This window comes from Macaca thibetana, chromosome 7 (assembly GCF_024542745.1).
Source record: "Macaca thibetana thibetana isolate TM-01 chromosome 7, ASM2454274v1, whole genome shotgun sequence".
Taxonomy (NCBI): Eukaryota; Metazoa; Chordata; class Mammalia; order Primates; family Cercopithecidae; genus Macaca; species Macaca thibetana.
The window spans coordinates 124,414,443-124,430,732 of record NC_065584.1 but is presented as its reverse complement, the minus strand read 5'-3'; the positions used below and the strand labels follow the sequence as shown (position 1 = coordinate 124,430,732).

The following is a 16,290-nucleotide window of genomic DNA, read 5'->3' as shown; positions in this document are numbered from 1 at the left end:
CGGGGGCGGCTCAGGCTTTGGTCGAGACCTCTGCCTCCTTCTGCGGGAGGACCAGGGCCTTGACGCGGCGGGGCGAGGATTTGGGGCTGGCTAACGGGGCCGGGCCTGTTGTTTTTCAGTTCCTGACGGAGCTGACCAGACTTTTCCAGAAGTGCCGGACGTCGGGCAGCGTCTATATCACCTTGAAGAAGTGTAAGCAGCGGGAGGGGAGCCGGGCGATGCTCCCCGGGTGCCCGGTGTCTGGGAGCCACCGGAGTCTGTCTGCCGCGGACCGCCGCCTTCCTCTACCGTCCGTCACTCTGTACTGGGCACATTCGGGGCTTCGGGCCTGGAAAATGATGGGGATTGTAGCGGGCGCAGTCCCCAGCGCTGAGCCGCCTAGGTTGCTTCTGGTAACAGTGGGTCCCAAGCAGCCCAGGGCTCTTTGTCAGGGATCCCAAACGCCGCCACTTTGAGTGGGAGTTAACGTGCTTCGCTATTCCATGTTTCCGTCGTGGAAATAATAGTTTCTCCAGGGTTTCGCCAGACCGTGGTAGCAGACGAGGTGTTTAACAGAACTAGAGCAGCGGGGCTGGATTAGGTCATCACTTACCCCCTCCTCTGTTTTAACTGTTTGTCTGCCGCTCAGCCACGTATGCGGCCGTGTTCACCAGGATGCATTTTTCCTTCAGATGACGGTCGAACCAAACCCATTCCAAAGAAAGGTACTGTGGAGGGCTTTGAGCCCGCAGACAACAAGTGTCTGTTAAGAGCTACGGATGGGAAAAAGAAGATCAGCACTGTGGTGAGCTGAGTTCCTAAGGCTATCTTTTGAAATGTAAACACTCGAATTGAAGAGAGGATGGGGCGTTTCTGAACCAGGCTTTAATTTACTTTTCCCTTTTGCCCTATGTGGCTATTTCTGAGACCAGGACCTTCCTATACTTCAGTAGTAGAAAACTCAAGAATAAAATAAAATGAAGAAGGTAGAGGTCAAACAGTCGTTAGTTCTGCTAAAATTTTTGCGGAAATGAATGAAAGTAGCGTATTCGTCCTTATTCGTAGTACTGTAAGGAGCCGTTGGCATAAATATTTGATTCCTTAGCCCCTTACTGTGTTGGGCCTTCAGTAAGCAGTTTCTTGGCACCAGGTGATGCTATTATTTCCTTATCTTTGTGGTTCACATGGCGAATGTGCAGCTAAATGTTAGGTTTCACACTTGAGAAAATATGCATTTTAGTCAAGAGCCCTAGTCTTTCCTTTCAGTGGAGGTTGAATAATGCAAAGGAAGAGTCTTCTTGAGTTGAGTGAATACTACTTTATTCTGCTGTGGCAGAACCAGACTTACTCTCTAATCACATTAGTGTAGGATACTGACTGCATGAAAATGTAGACTAGACTTAGTTGGTAAGTCACTTCCCGTGACAAGTTATCTTGAGAGGACTTTTACAGTAAAACAAGCTTATGTGGTTTTTACAAATAAAGTTAGATATCATGAAATAACGAAAACCTAAGGAGTCTTCTTCAGAGGTAGAATTTATTTTGTGGTAGCTTGCATTGTGCTTAAATATGCTTGAATTAATGGAAGGCAGGTTTAAAAATAAGATGGGAAGGGAGTAGTTTAAATATATCTTATATTAATGTATAAAAAATTAATACTGAGAAGTCCTCTGACTTTTCTCAGAACCCAGGGAGAACACTCAGTGCCACCTTTCTAAGGGATTTCAAGCGGTGAGAAACAAAGCTTTTTTTTTTTTTTTTTTTGAAGGAGCCTACTGCCTTTCACCTCTTGGTGCAATTCTCATGTGGAAAAAGATGTAGAGCTCCTTTTCTTGTTCTCTAGGCAGAGGAAAGCAGAGTAGAAAAGTAACCATTCATGTATTACGAACCCCTGAAGTTGGGAAGAAGTATTTTAAAGATAAGGATGTTGTCTTCCAGAGGCTTTTGAGATACTGTCTGGGGTGGAGAAGAGGATGCTTATATGGGTAAGAGGTGTGACCTCTTTTTTCCTTCTCTTTCAGGTGAGCTCCAAGGAAGTGAATAAATTTCAGATGGTGAGTTTTGGGTGTTCCTTATGTCTTCCTTCTCAGGGCAAGAGTCAGCATGATAGTGAACACTGGGTAAGATTGATACTTGGGTTCACTGCTCTCTGGAGATAAGTTTTACTGGTATTTTTCAAGTAAAAGCTGCCAGGGTGTGAATTTCAACGCTAATACGCTCTTCCTTTCTAGTTTTTTTTTAGTTAGATTTTGTCTTAGGCTGTAGATATATGCTACCTATAGTATAGTTGAACAAGAAGTTGCCTGCAGTTTTCCATTGAAAAAAACGTAAAAAATGTGTGCAACTGTCTGTGGGTGTTGCAGAAGCTATTATAATGTGAAAGAGTGTTTTATGCTTATACCATTTTCCGGTACAAGTGTCCAGTGGTGCTATATTCTTTATCAGGTAGGCTTCCTGATTTTTGGCTACCCTAAATCCATTATGCAAATAGGGCTGCTGTTCTGCTAATTGGCACATCTTCCCACTAAGGTATGCTCTGTTGTATCTTTCAGGCTTATTCAAACCTACTGAGAGCTAACATGGATGGGCTGAAGAAGAGAGACAAAAAGAACAAAACTAAGAAGACCAAAGCAGCAGCAGCGGCAGCAGCAGCGGCAGTAGCAGCAGCAGCAGCACCTGCCGCAGCAGCAACAACAGCAACACCAGCAACACCAGCAGCAACAGCAGCAACAGCAGCACAGTAAAGGGCACAAATTTCCTGCTTTCACCAATTAACCACTGAATTGCTATTTTTTCCTTTTGGCCACATAGCTAGGTTTCTGGTTCCCCCACAGTAGGTGTTTTCACATAAGATTAGGGTCCTGTTGGAAAGAACAGTTGCAGTGTTTATAGGGTAGTTGTGGTAAGAATCTAGTTTATTTTGCATTTGGCTAATTGGTCTGTGTTGCATGGTTATATTCTCCTGGATTCTAGATTAAGTCTCTGTAGACATCTCTGTGAAGAACAAGCTATCATTAAACATGTCTGTTTATCAGCACTGTCTCTTTATTCTTTTCCCATCTCATTTTAACAGTTCTGGCAATAACTGTTAATTCTAGAATGATGTGATTAATGAATAGGCTTTAGCTCTGTAATATCTTCTAGGTTATTAGAATTGAAACCTGACAGTTTTATAAAAAGTCATGTTATCTCATGAGCTGCTTCCTACCTGGCTGTATAATTTTATCATCATGGTTCCTCAAGTGCCAATGAGTTCTCATAGTCAAATGAGAGTTTGTTTAACCACCTTAGGATAAACATATTACAAAGTCATCAAGAATAAAGGTTCCAAAGTAATAATGATTTTTGGTTTCTTTATGCCCTTTAGTTTGGATATTTTCATGTGCTTAGTCATTACAGCCAAGGGAAGAAAAGGCTATATCTTAACGTTCTAAGAGCTCCCTAAAACCTTTAGTGTTAATAGATTTACAATTAAAAAGCAGCAGGTATATGAAAGCATTTATTATATCCCAAAAGATAAATTTATAATATATTACACATGAAAAACTAACAAAGCTCAACTTTGTAGGACAGCTTCTTAGAAAATTTTTTTTTTTTTTTTAAAGACAGGGTCTTGCTCTGTTGTCCCAGGTTGGAGTGCAGTGGCGCAGTCACAGCTCACTGCAGCCTCAACCTCCTAAGGCTGAGATGATCCATCTCAGCCTCTGGAGTAGCTGAGACTACAGGCATGTGCCACCGTGCCCAACTAATTTTTTCAGTTTTTATAGAGATGGGGTCTTGCTTTGTTGCTCAGGCTGGTCTCAAACTCCTGGTTTCAAGCAATCTTCCTGCCTTGGCTTCCCAAAGTGCTGGGATTACAGGTGTGAGCCACTGCACCTAGCCTCTTAGAATTTAGTTTTAAATTATTATGAATGTACAATATTCCGTTATTCCAGTATAAGCCTCTGTTTGAATGAGGTTAATGACAGTTCTTTAGGGTTAAAATAAGATTCTGTAGTAATCATCTCTATAGCTATACAGAAATAGCACAGACACCCTGCAAAAGAAAGGAAAAGGTTATAAGGACAGACTCAGTTTAATGAGTGAAGAACAGAGCTAATAAATTTTTATAACAACCTGTAGGAGCTTTATTTAAGGAAAAACGAGGGAAGGCTAGTCACTAAAAAATTATATAGGTTTTATACAAGGTGTGACTGATGGGGGTCTGTAGTATAAGGTCCTAATAAGGAGATAACCATTCACCTCATAGGCTTCCTTGTTGCCTTTTAAGTGTGTCATAATGTGAATGATTGATTGGTATTTTGACATTTGGTATTTTGACATAAGGACATACAGCAAAGCAGTCATGGTTATTTTCTTTCATTTAAACATACTTCTTAGAAACTGAATTACCTGGGTGAACAAAACTGTAATTGGGACAGCTACTCCTAGGACCCCTGTGTTTTGTTATTGATGAGATCATGACTGTGATTCACAGTCCAAGCAAGATTTATTGGCTGTCAGCTGCAGTTCTAACAACAGCTTACCAGGCGCCAAACCTCAGCAAGACAACGAAATAATGTCACTCTGAAACCCCTCCCTGAATTGTAACCATGTGAAACCTGCTATGCCCACCCAAGTGATAACTTACTTTTTTTCTACTTTGATGTTATAAATTTCATCACAGACTAATTTGAGGTATCTTTGCTTTGGCAGGCGTGACAGCAGCTGCTTCACAGTTGTGTTAAATGCCTGTTCATCAGCATCCCACTAGGAAAAAAATAGATAAGACTTAACAGCAGGGCACTAGGGTTTACTAGCTGGCTTTTTCTGGGTCACTAATGAAATTCCAGTGTCATTCCCCTCTTTATACCAGGGGAATCAGTAATAGGGAGATAGCAGAACTGGTTAGGAGACTGCCGGGGTTCCTTTGAAGCACCAATTTTTCTTAAAACAAGACTCCCTAATTAGGGCCTGATTCATGATGCTGCAGCCCTAGTGTGCTGATGTGACTGTAGACCAGTTATTTCTGCCTACTGCTTTTTTTTTTTTTTTTTTTTGAGATGGAGTTTTGGTCTTGTTGCCCAGGCTGGAGTGCAGTGGCGCGATCTCGGCTCATCACAACCTCTGCCTCCTGGGTTCAAGTGATTCTCCTGCCTCAGCCTCCCAAGTAGCTGGGATTACAGGCACGTGCCATTACGCCCAGCTAATTTTTTGTATTTTTAGTAGAGACAGGGTTTCACCATGTTGACCAGGCTGGTCTCGAACTCCAGACCTCGGGTATCCACCCACCTCGGCCTCCCAAAGTGCTGGGATTATAGGCCCGAGCCACTGCACCTGGCCTCCATTTACTTTTTGTACAATGGTGATAGCAGCTCTCAAGTATGTATATCCATTTGACTGGATCATAAATCAGTACACTGCCAGTATAGTGGCATATGCTTATTTGTAAGAACAACAAATGAAATACAAAATATTAGTTCTAGGGCCAAGTTCACTATTAATGTAGTTTAATCTGTGACTAAACACTCTGGATAGACAAAAAAGTATTCTTTGATATGACATGTTGCAAAAGTCACCTATAGCTATGACTATAGTTAAGTGTTCTTAATAGCAAAGATAACTATTCAAATTTTTAAAGTTCTTATTTAGGCTATTTGAAGATAAAGGGATGTACCTGTAAATATATATATATATTTATAAAGGACCTAATTAATTTTTACAAAAGGATTTTTTTTTTGTATAGTACTCATCTGCAAATGAGCTTCTCTAGCTGGAATGGAGGTTTGTTTGAGAGACAGTATATAGTATAGTGGTTAAGAACACAGGTTCTGCTAGTGTGCTTAGGTTCGAATCCTGGTTCTACTACTTACTAGCTGGGTGACCGTGGGTAAGATATTTAAGCTCTCTACTTCCATACTCTTAAAGTGGGGATAATAACAGTATCTACATTTTGGGGTGGTTATGATTAAATGAGTTACTACTTGTAAAATGCTTACAACAAGGCCTGCCAGACCCTGACACGTAGTAAAAGCAGTATGTGTGTGTGTGTGTGTGTGTGTGTGTGTGTTTAAATAAAATAAGTATCTCTGAAAAAATAAAAAGTCACTAGAAAAGTATAAGTTCATCAACATAGGATTTAGGAATGTATGTGTCACATAAAAGGAAAAATGTTACTAAATTCCTGGGACTGCCAGAAAAATACTATCACGAATGAATGCCATCTTCAGTATTCTTTTGGCAAACTAACAGCAAAGATTTGGGATCTTAAAGGCCACAGTGCAGAAGAGTTCGTATTGCTTACCTCTAATGATAAAAACTGTAATATTGTTTCTTTGGGTAGATCCACCTGTGAATACACAGAAATGTACATCATCTCTCAGGGAACTCTCAGCAGCACAATACTGCCTTGTGACCATAGTGTCACGTGGGATGCAGCAGTATGAATAGGGTTTGCAGAGTCTGAGATGCTATTGTGCTATAAAAGGGCTTAATGAACTGTGCAGTGATAAGATCTTAGCACTGGAGAATTAATAAGCAGTGGCAACTGTATTCCCTTTCCTTCTATACCACATCCAAAAGGTTTGACACTGCTACATGTATTCGGTGTAAGCTTAGTAAGGCAAAGGCCTGAAATATGTAGGAAAATGATTTTTGTTTTCATTTTCCTTCCTCTATCTTTCAGAGGAACAAAGAGGAGAAACAACCTTAAATTCTCCCCCTAGTTCTTAATAGTTTTAAATTGCATGTAGTTCACATCAGTGACAATAAGGCCTGCACCCAAATTCTGCTGACACTGAGCAGAAAAGCTCTGAACCCTGAGGCAACTACTTTGACAGTATGGATGGAAAGAAGCCACCTTCAAAATATGAAAGAAAGCTACTTACAGCCAGAATTTCAATTTCACTGCTTTTCTGATGTAAGTTGGCAAGGGAGGTCTGAAGTCGAGTTTGTACCTAATAATAAGAAAATGGAATTCAGAACATGTTAAACCAAGCCATCTTTCTTGCCATCTTATTTCCTATCCCAGGACACAATCACAGGGTAACACACCAAAGCCTAGAAAGGATTCCAAATGGTGTCTAAAAGGTTTGCCCTTGGCTGGGTGTGGTGGCTAATGCCAGTAATCCCAGCACTTTGGGATGCCAAGGCTGGGGGATCACCTGAGGTCAGGAGTTGGAGACCAGCCTGGCCAACTTGGCGAAACCCTGTCTCTACTGCAAATACAAAAATTAGCTGGGCATGGTGGCGGGCGCTTATAATATACTAGCTACTCGGGAGGCTGAGGCAGAAGAATCATTTGAACATGGGAGGCAAAGGTTGTGGTGAGCTGATACTGCGCTACTGCACTCCGGCCTGAGTGACAGAGCGAGACTGTCTCAAAAAAAGAAAAGATTTGCTCTTAATCCATTCAGAAAGGGGTGTCTAGCAATATGATCTCAGAGGAAATGAGGTTTTTATGACTTATCTTGACCATCTGTTTAATAATCCTTGTCAATTATCTCTTCATAATTTTGAAATGATGCCTTGTAAAGGCTCAGTGCAGTGAAACAGTGCACACAGAGAGATGATAGTATGAAGCTAAACTGGGAAAAAGGGAGAGGTGGCAGCAATGAGGACATGGCATGAGAACTGAAACTTGGTAGGTGATGAAGGCTGTAGGAAGATGGGAAAAATAGGTTTCCACCCAAATCCTGAGAAACAGCTAGAAGAGCTTACAAAAATAAAGTACCTGATCTTTGTATTTCAGTCTGATTACATTTCTAAAATTGACTGCGCTTTTAACACTCACTCTTTCACATATGTCCACAGCATACTCTAACATTCTTATTCTATACATTTAACTCAGAGTTCTACTATAGTTATTTTATTTTATTTTGAGACAAAGCCTAGCTCTGTTGCCCAGGCTGAAGTGTAGTGGCGTGATCTCGGCTCACTGCAATCTCTGCTTCCCCAGTTCAAGCGATTCTCCTGCCTTAGCCCCCTGAGTGGCTGGGATTACAGGCATTTGCCACCACGCTCGGCTAAGTTTTGTATTTTTAGTAGAGAGGGTTTCACCATGTTGGCCAGGCTGGTCTCGAACTCCTGACCTCAAGTGATCTGCCCTCCTCAGCCTCCCAAAGTGCTGGGATTACAGGCATAAGCCACCGCACTTGGCCTATGTTTATTTTCTTTTATTATTCTCTACATAATACATATGCTTCTAAGTTATAAACTCTTTTGAGGACTGGGGCCATGTTAATGTCTTCTACATTTTACACAGCTTTTAGCACACCATTAGGCATATAGCAAATGCTGAAACCATGTATGGAATGAGAAACCTGCCTTAAGTCTTGTCATCGGCCTCTTCTACTTTGCTGTTTAGAGCACAAACAAACCTCAATTACCTTTAGAGCCAGATTAGATAGTTTTCATTTAGGTGCAGTAACTCTGACAACAGCTGCTTCAAGGTGCCCACAGGGCACAATGGCCCCTCTCTGGAGGACAGATGGGAATTCTGGAGCCAGAGAGATGCTTTGTATTGATAATGCTTTCAGAAGCCACCCAGTTAGGGAAGTTGGAAAAAAAAAATTTTTTTTTTGGAAAAAATATTTCCAAGAAATTCCATGTTTCTTATTTTCCTTTCCTGTTATTGTTTTTCTCTTCTGTAACTCACTTTAGAAAGCCAAAGACACCCTGACCCAGTGTACCTGAGTTTCATACCGCCTCCTAGTGCTGGCTGACAGCTTCTCTGGGGCTAGCACACTCACGATGGGAACCACTGTTGCTCCATGGATTTCAAACAAACCTGAGACAGAGAGTTTCAGAATTTACGGCCTTATCTGGTCCCACTTTCTACAACATACTACAGAGAGATGGCAGAGTTTATTAGTAGACATCCTGTGGTGATTCTAAGGGCTAGATCATGGCTGGGCTGTGTTTTCCATCCCTGCAACCATCTGCACCGGATAGGTGAGGCGCCCAGAACCCCAACACCCAGCAGTTTTGATGCATCTCTCCTCAGGCAGGGATTGAGGGGTGGTGGGAGGGGCAGGGAGGCAACATGAGTCATCAAAACCTCAGGGGCCTAAGAAAATCAAGCTGAATATCACCAAATCCTAATACTTCTTTAAATTCCTGCAAGAATTGGAAATCTGATGGCAACACAAAGTTAGTGCTAACAGAAATGAATGGGAAAGACTCAATTCTGTTAAAAGCCAAATATGTCTTCTCATGGCCTTAACTGGAACCCTTCTTTTTCAGTAAGGTTGCTAGAGGTGATGAAAGTAAAGGCATAACTATCACCACTGTGCCCTCTTGGCTTTCATGAAAACAAAATGTGTATAGTGTCTTTCTTCAAGGGATTTCAAAATACTTCCTTCAATCCTCTGTATGAGGAAAATCTCCAGGAAAATTATCCACATTTCACTTGTACAATAAATTGAGTAAAAGGAAGATTAAATCACTTGTAAAAATAAGAGTAGAAGAGTCGGCTAAATTCCAGTTGTTTTATCATTTTCTAGGATGTGGATTTCAAAGCATAGGGATGAATCCCACGTGGTACAATTTATTGTGTATATGTTATTTTAAAAATAGATTTCCAATGTCACAAGCAGTTAGCCACAGTAATAAGTGCTTAGAGCAAACATATAAGCATCATTATGTTCAGATTATAATTAGTAATTATACCTGAAGCATTAGAAAATGACCCCTTCAGATTTTGCACTGCAAGATTATCGGAAGCTTCTCTAAAAACAAGCAAACGAAAACAATTAAAGAACAGTCAATAAGGCACAAGCAACACATAACTTACAGTGAACTACATGTATAGTGAGTCACTTTTCCATTAAATATAAAAACATCTTCTTCTTGGTTATTAGTGGGTGGAAACACAAAAACAAAAAATTTGCATTTAGTTATGCTTTGGTCAAGAGCAAGTAAAAAATTATAAAGGATATCTTTTTAAGTTAACAAATGCCTAAAGAAAACATTCTGATTTATTCAGCTGGGCTTGAAATCTTGGATCCACACAAGAAGCTGATTTCAATGAAATATAATGGCTGTTCTTTCCGCCCCCCTCATAATACAAGGAAACACGAGCAACAGCAGCTCCACCTTCATTATGGCAGCAGCCTTGGCAACCACCCACAGGAGAACATTTGGCAAACAAGGGTATTCTTTAAAAAGCTGTGAATGGATGTTCTTTCAAATGCTGTGAATTAATTTATAGCCTTTGAGAGAGACAACAGCACTCTATCTTGGGAAAGCAGGGAAATAATCATTTGCATGGAGGAAAAACTCTGAACCTCTCCCTGCTAAAACTAAATCCCATGTAGCCTTTTAAATGTCCCAGTAATGTTCCCCCATACTCACTACTTGGCTATTTCTTGGTTTCTCTTCTAAACCTCTGTCTTTGATTTAGATCTATAATTCCAATACTGGTGATTTCAAGAACATTATGTTCCCTCAGAAACACCTAATGGTGAATTTATTAAGGCTAGGTGCAAATAAGAAGGGGTGGGGGCATGAGAAGAACAGAGCAAGGTTTGTTTTCTATAAGCCAGGATTTCTTAATCTTGGTACTACTGAAATTTTAGGCCAGAAAATTCTTTGTTGGGGGGTATTAGTCCTGTATCCTTTAGGATGTTTTCACAGTATCCCTGGCCTTTCCTAGATAACAGTAGAACTCCCCAGTTATGACAACCAAAAATGTCTCCATATATTGCCAGATGTCCCCTGGGAAGCAAAATCACTGTTGGTTGAGAATCACTGATATAAGCCAAAAAAATTACAGTGTTGTATTTTCTGATAATGAGCATATATATAAGAATTGCTTTAGGCGGGAGAATTGCTTGAGCCCAGGAGTTGGAGACCAGCCTGGGCAACATAGGGAGATCCTGTCTCTACAAATAATTTTAAAAAATTAGCTGGGCAAGGTGGCACATGACTATGGTCCCAGCTACTCAGGAGGCCAAGAAGGGAGGATCACCTGAGCCTGGGAGGTTGAGGCTATAGTGAGTCATGTTCACACCACTGCACTTCAGCCTGGGCAAGAGTGAGACTCTGTCTCAAAAAAAAAAAAAAAAAAAAAAAAAAGAAAAAAGAAAAAAGAAAAAAAAGAGTTGCAAAATATAGAAAGCTTAACAAAGTAATTTCATATCTCTTGTGACCCCACTAACCAAAACTACAGTTAAAAATTTGGTACATTCTTCTAGACTTTTTTTTATGTACAGGTTGTATATTTTGTTTAAAACAAAATGGCATTATATTATACATCCTATTTGTGGACATCCTTCCATGTCAATGAACTCAGCTTTGGTAGAATCATCATAAAGACTGCACAATATTTCACCAAATTATCATAATTCAAACAATCTTCTACCAATGAATATTTTGAAATTATGTTCTCCAAGTGTGGTCTAGAAACTCTTGAAGGTCCCTCATATCCTTTCAAGGGGTCTTGCAAGGTCAAAACTATTTTCATAATAATCCTAAAATATTAATTGCCTTTTCACTCTCATCCTCTCACAAATGTGCAATGGAGTTTTCCAGACACTATATGATTTGTGGTATCACAACAGATTGAATACATAAACAGATATGAGAATTGTTTTTTCTACTAAAGCGTTAAAATAGATAACAAAAATGTAAAACAGTGCACTAAAAAGATTTGCAAATATTTTAAACAATGCCATTTTCCTTACTAAATTAATTTTGTTTTGGAAAACACAGTTGTTTTTCAATAGAAATAGGTTAGCATGTAATGGGGTTATTGTTACTTTTAAATGAATAAATAGTTTTTAAATGTTTATGTTTTAATATTTATAGATATAACTCACATAAACAAAAGTTCTTGGGGATCCTCAAATAATTTTTAAGGGTGTAAAGGGGTTCTAAGACCAAAAAGTTGGAGAACTGCTGTTATAAATGAGCCTTGATAGACATCTTTAAAATAATTTTTACTATAAATTCCTGAAAGTGGAATTGCTGGGTCGATTTTAAAAAAATGTTTAGTTTTAAGGCTTTTAATTTACTTTGCCAAATTCCTACCCAGATGGTTGATACTCCCATCATGAGGAAGTGAGATCTTTTCCCAGAACATTACACCTTTCAAAGTACATGGACAAAATATTATTGAAATTCACTGATAAGCAGACTGAATAAGATAATGACAGATAGATTTTGGCTCCTGAGGCTTTTCAAAATGATAAAATATTCTTGGAAATGTTATGAAGAACAAATGTTGAATGTAAGCTATGATTAGTCTTATCATACAATAAGATGGTCATACAATTAAACTGCTATTGAGTTATTAAGAAACAACAGAATGGTTCATTAAAAGTAATCCTGACCTATCTTTGTTTCTCAAAAGGATCAGATTGATTTCTTTCTTTTTGTTTTTTTGAGACAGGGTCTTTCTCTGTCACCCAGGCTGGAGTGCAGTGGTATGAACATGGCTCACTGCAGCCTTGACCTCCTGGGCTCAAGCAATCCTCCCACCTATCTCCTGAGTAGCTGGGACTATAGGCATGCACCACCACGCCCAGCTAAGCAAAAAATAATTTTTTTTTTAGAAACGGGGTCCTGGTATGTTGCTCAGGCTGGTCTTGCATGTGATTCCCCAAACTTGGCCTCCCAAAGTGCTGGGATTACAGATAGGAGCCACAGCACCTGGCTCAAATTGACTTTTAAAATAAATTTATGTAGTTTCCATATAGGTAACTGAAGTCAGTTTTCTTGGCTGTTGTTTCCTAAGTTACCTGCCATTCCTTTCATCACTGACTTTAGTCCTCAGTTTCTGCAGTACATGGTCCACAAGTTCAGTCTCCAGCACACGCTTCTCTGTCTGCCTTTCCTTCTCGAAAGACTTAACCTTCAAAAGAATGAAACAGATCTATCATTTGGAGGTTTCTGAACCTAGAAGAGTAGCTCAGAGCACCACAGTAAGACTACTAAATCAACAGTTTGGGTCAGTGGTTCTTAACCAGGGTCAATTTTGCTCCCCAGGGGACATTTAGCAATGTCTGGTGACATTTTTGGACAGTGCAACTGGCATGTAGTGGGTAGCGGTCAGGGATGCTGCTAACGCACAGGACAGCCCCCTAAAACAGAGAATTATTTGGCCCAAAATGTGAACAGCGCTGCTGTTGAGAAACCCTGGTCTGGACTAGTTTATCATAGATGATAGAATTTTTTTTTCTTAAGGCCAAGATGAATGGGCTCTCATTTCATGTGATTCATTAACATCTTCCCCTTTAAATCTGGTCAGCCACCAAGGTTTCTGAGATCTCAGCTTTATCTACCACTCCTCCCTCTCCTTTCTAAACCCAAGTCCTGTCATCCCACTTTTATGCATCTATCCCTTCATCTTCACTCCCCTGGCCAGCATCCAACCTTGGCCTAGGCTAGTATTCTTTATACTCCTTCCACTGTCTTCAGTCTCTCCCTCACTCTATTCCATGCTACGCATCCCTGCAGATTAATTTTTCTCAAACACAGCTTGGATGTCTCCTGTTCAAAACATTTGGGGCCTCCCCAATAACTGCTAAATATAAAAAACCAGATTTTTTGGTTGGTATTTGGGCTCTCCATGATGTAGCTATAACCATTTTCTGCTTCTGATCCATCTGTCTCACCAAAAATAGACTATTCAGGGTTGTACCAGAATGGTTCTCTGCCGGCCTGCCTCTATCTTTGGGACAACTACTGAAAGAACTACCATCTCCTTTGCAGTTCCCTCTTCTTAAAAGGCCCTTCCGGGACCTATCTATATCCTATGAATTCTTGAGGGTAGGATAAATCCCAGCACCCCCCCTACAGACTTCACTGCTTCCTCTTATGTAGTCTCCTAGCCTGAGGGACCTTCGGAGAAATTTATCTGTAGGACTCTCATGGCATTTAGTATTTTTGAGCTCATAATCACGCACAAATGTCTCAAGTTCCTTACCAGATTACAGAATCCTTGACAGCAGGAGCTATGGCTTAAATGTTTCTATATCTTCAATGGCCCCAAGTTCAATCCCTTCTACATTGTGAATGCTTAAAATGTGTTGGCTGAATGGATAAATGAAGTGATGTCTTGCTTTTGAAATATGAAAATGTTGCTACTGGCTGGGCGCAGTGGCTCACACCTGTAATCCCAGCACTTTGGGAGGCCAAGGTGGGCGGGTCCCTTGAGGCCGGGAATTCAAGACCAGCCTAGGCAACATGGGAAGACCTCGTCTCTACTAAAAATACAAAAATGAGCTAGTCATGGTGGCACGTGCCTGTAGTCCCAGCTACTCAGGAGGCTGAGGTGGGAGGATCACTTGGTCCTGGGAGACAGGTTGCAGTGAGCTGAGATCATGCCACTGCACTACAACATGGGTGAGAGTGAGACCCTGTCTCAAAAAAAAAAAAAAAAAAAAAAAAAAAAAAAAAAAAAAGCCAGGATTCTCAGAGTTAGAAAAAACAAAAAAACAAAAAAAAAGGAGGCCGGGCACGGTGGCTCACACCTGTAATCCCAACACTTTGGGAGGCCGAGGTGGGTGGATCATGAGGTCAGGAGTTTGAGACCAGTTTGACCAACATGGTGAAACCCTGTTTCTACTAAAAATACAAAAATTAGCCGGGTGTGGTGGTGCATGCCTGTAAACCCAGCTACTCAGGAGGCTGAGGTAGGAGAATCGCTTGAACCCAGGAGGTGGAGGTTGCAGTGAGCCGAGATTGCACCACTGCACTCCAGCCTGGGAAACACAGCGAGACTCCGTCTCAAAAAAAAAAAAAAAAAAAAAGAAAAGAAGAAAAGTCAACCTAGTGACTGTGTATAAGAAACTCACTTTAAATATAAAGATAGCTAAGTTAGCCCGGTGCAGTGGCACACACCTGTATCCCAGCTGGAGGCTGAGGTGAGAAGATCACTTGAACCCAGGAGTTCAAGGCCAGCCTGGGCAACACGATGAGACCCCATCTCTTTAAAAAAAAAAGACAGGTTAAAAATAAAAGGATGGAGAAAGGTAGAGATATAAACACTAACCAAAAGATTTCAGAACAAGAAATATTAGCAGGGATAAGGAATATTTTATAATGATGAAGACAATTCATCAAGAAGATATAAAATCCTAAATATGTATAATAACAAAGCTTTGAATTTCTTTCTGTAAAGGACCAGATAGGAAATATTTTAAGCTTTGCAGGCCATACATAGTTTGAGTCACACACTTTCCTTTGTTTGTTGTTGCTTTTTAACAAAGAATGTAAAAACTTTGAGTTCACAGACATATAAAAGTAGGCTACAGGCTGAATTTGGTCCAAGTTGTAGTCTGTCAATTCCTCCTCTAAAGTTCTATCTGAAAAAACTAAAAAATGAATCAACTAAATCCAAAATGAGCAAAAGGAAGAAAATAGTAATGGGTAAGAGTGGAGATGAATAAAAGAGAAAACACACGAGCAAATAAAAACTCAGAAAAACCAATGACACCACAAGCTGGTTCTTGGAAAGACAAAATTGATCAATCTCTAGCCAGGCTGATTAGACAAAAAAGAGGGAAGACACAAATTACCCGTATCAGGTCTGAAGGAGAGAGCAACACTGCAGATCCTGGAGACAGTGAAACAATAACAGGGAAATATTTGAAAACTCAGATGAAATGGAAAAGTTCTGGGAAAGATATAAACTACCAAAGCTGCCTCTAGAAGAAAGAGGTGACCAGAATAGCTCTCTATGTAGAAATATTTGAGGTTGGACTTCTAATATCAATTGTATACAATATCTTAGAGAAAACAGAAGAGGAGAGAACGCTCTCCATCTCATTTTATCAGGCCTGCATTACCCTGATATCAAAACCAAACAAAAACATTAGAAGAGAAAAATATTTTTAGGAAAGTTTTTTTTCCCTTTAAAAATAATTAGAAATAAACGTTAAGAGGTGGTATATTTAGGAACACTTATAGTTGAGTACAAAAAAGTAAAACTGGTTACAAAGCAGTGAGAGGATATGCCTATCAGCAGAAATCAACTTTACTTATTCTTATTTTCTTAGATGGAAAAAGAGAACAAGAGAAGAAAAGTAGGAAAAAACCACAGCCAGTTTTTTTGTTTGTTTTGCTTTTTAAAGCTTTAATGAAGGTGGACTCTCTTTCTTATTTTATACACATTTTCCTCAGTAAGAAACCCAACAATGGAAAGGGAGAGCAGAGGGAATGGATTTCCAGCCACCTACATGGCCCGGGGCCTCAGTGTGAAGGCAAGTGTTCCACAGGTAACACCTGACTACTGAATTGTAAAAAATCTCTGGCGTCTGTTGGCTGCATAAATGTCTTCTTTTGAGAAGTGTCTGTTCATATCCTTTGCCCACTTTTTGATGGGGTTGT

At 40.1% G+C, this 16,290-nt stretch overlaps 2 protein-coding genes across 5 annotated transcripts in view; one reads left to right on the top strand and one right to left on the bottom strand.

Annotated features, from left to right (window-relative positions):
- The window catches only part of SRP14 (signal recognition particle 14), a 227,747-nt gene extending 224,734 nt beyond the window's left edge, over positions 1–3,013 (top strand). For both annotated transcript variants that reach the window (XM_050799595.1, XM_050799594.1), the window contains exons 3-6: positions 120–192; positions 672–784; positions 2,001–2,033; positions 2,532–3,013. In XM_050799595.1, the coding sequence (XP_050655552.1) occupies positions 120–192; positions 672–784; positions 2,001–2,033; positions 2,532–2,723 (411 nt within the window). In that variant the 3' untranslated portion in view covers positions 2,724–3,013. The remainder of the gene's footprint in view (positions 1–119; positions 193–671; positions 785–2,000; positions 2,034–2,531) is intronic.
- A 452-nt stretch (positions 3,014–3,465) lies between these two features.
- Positions 3,466–16,290, bottom strand: part of EIF2AK4 (eukaryotic translation initiation factor 2 alpha kinase 4) — a 106,148-nt gene continuing 93,323 nt past the window's right edge. For 2 of the 3 annotated variants that reach the window (XM_050799366.1, XM_050799367.1), the window contains exons 33-39: positions 12,699–12,811; positions 9,628–9,686; positions 8,649–8,746; positions 6,846–6,914; positions 6,263–6,307; positions 4,610–4,728; positions 3,466–4,015 (exon numbers count right to left, since the gene is read on the bottom strand). In XM_050799366.1, coding sequence (XP_050655323.1) covers positions 3,958–4,015; positions 4,610–4,728; positions 6,263–6,307; positions 6,846–6,914; positions 8,649–8,746; positions 9,628–9,686; positions 12,699–12,811 — 561 coding nt within the window. In that variant the 3' untranslated portion in view covers positions 3,466–3,957. Of the gene's footprint in view, positions 4,016–4,609; positions 4,729–6,262; positions 6,308–6,845; positions 6,915–8,645; positions 8,747–9,627; positions 9,687–9,751; positions 9,804–12,698; positions 12,812–16,290 lie in introns of those variants that run through there. The other variant, XM_050799368.1, reaches the window with a different exon arrangement.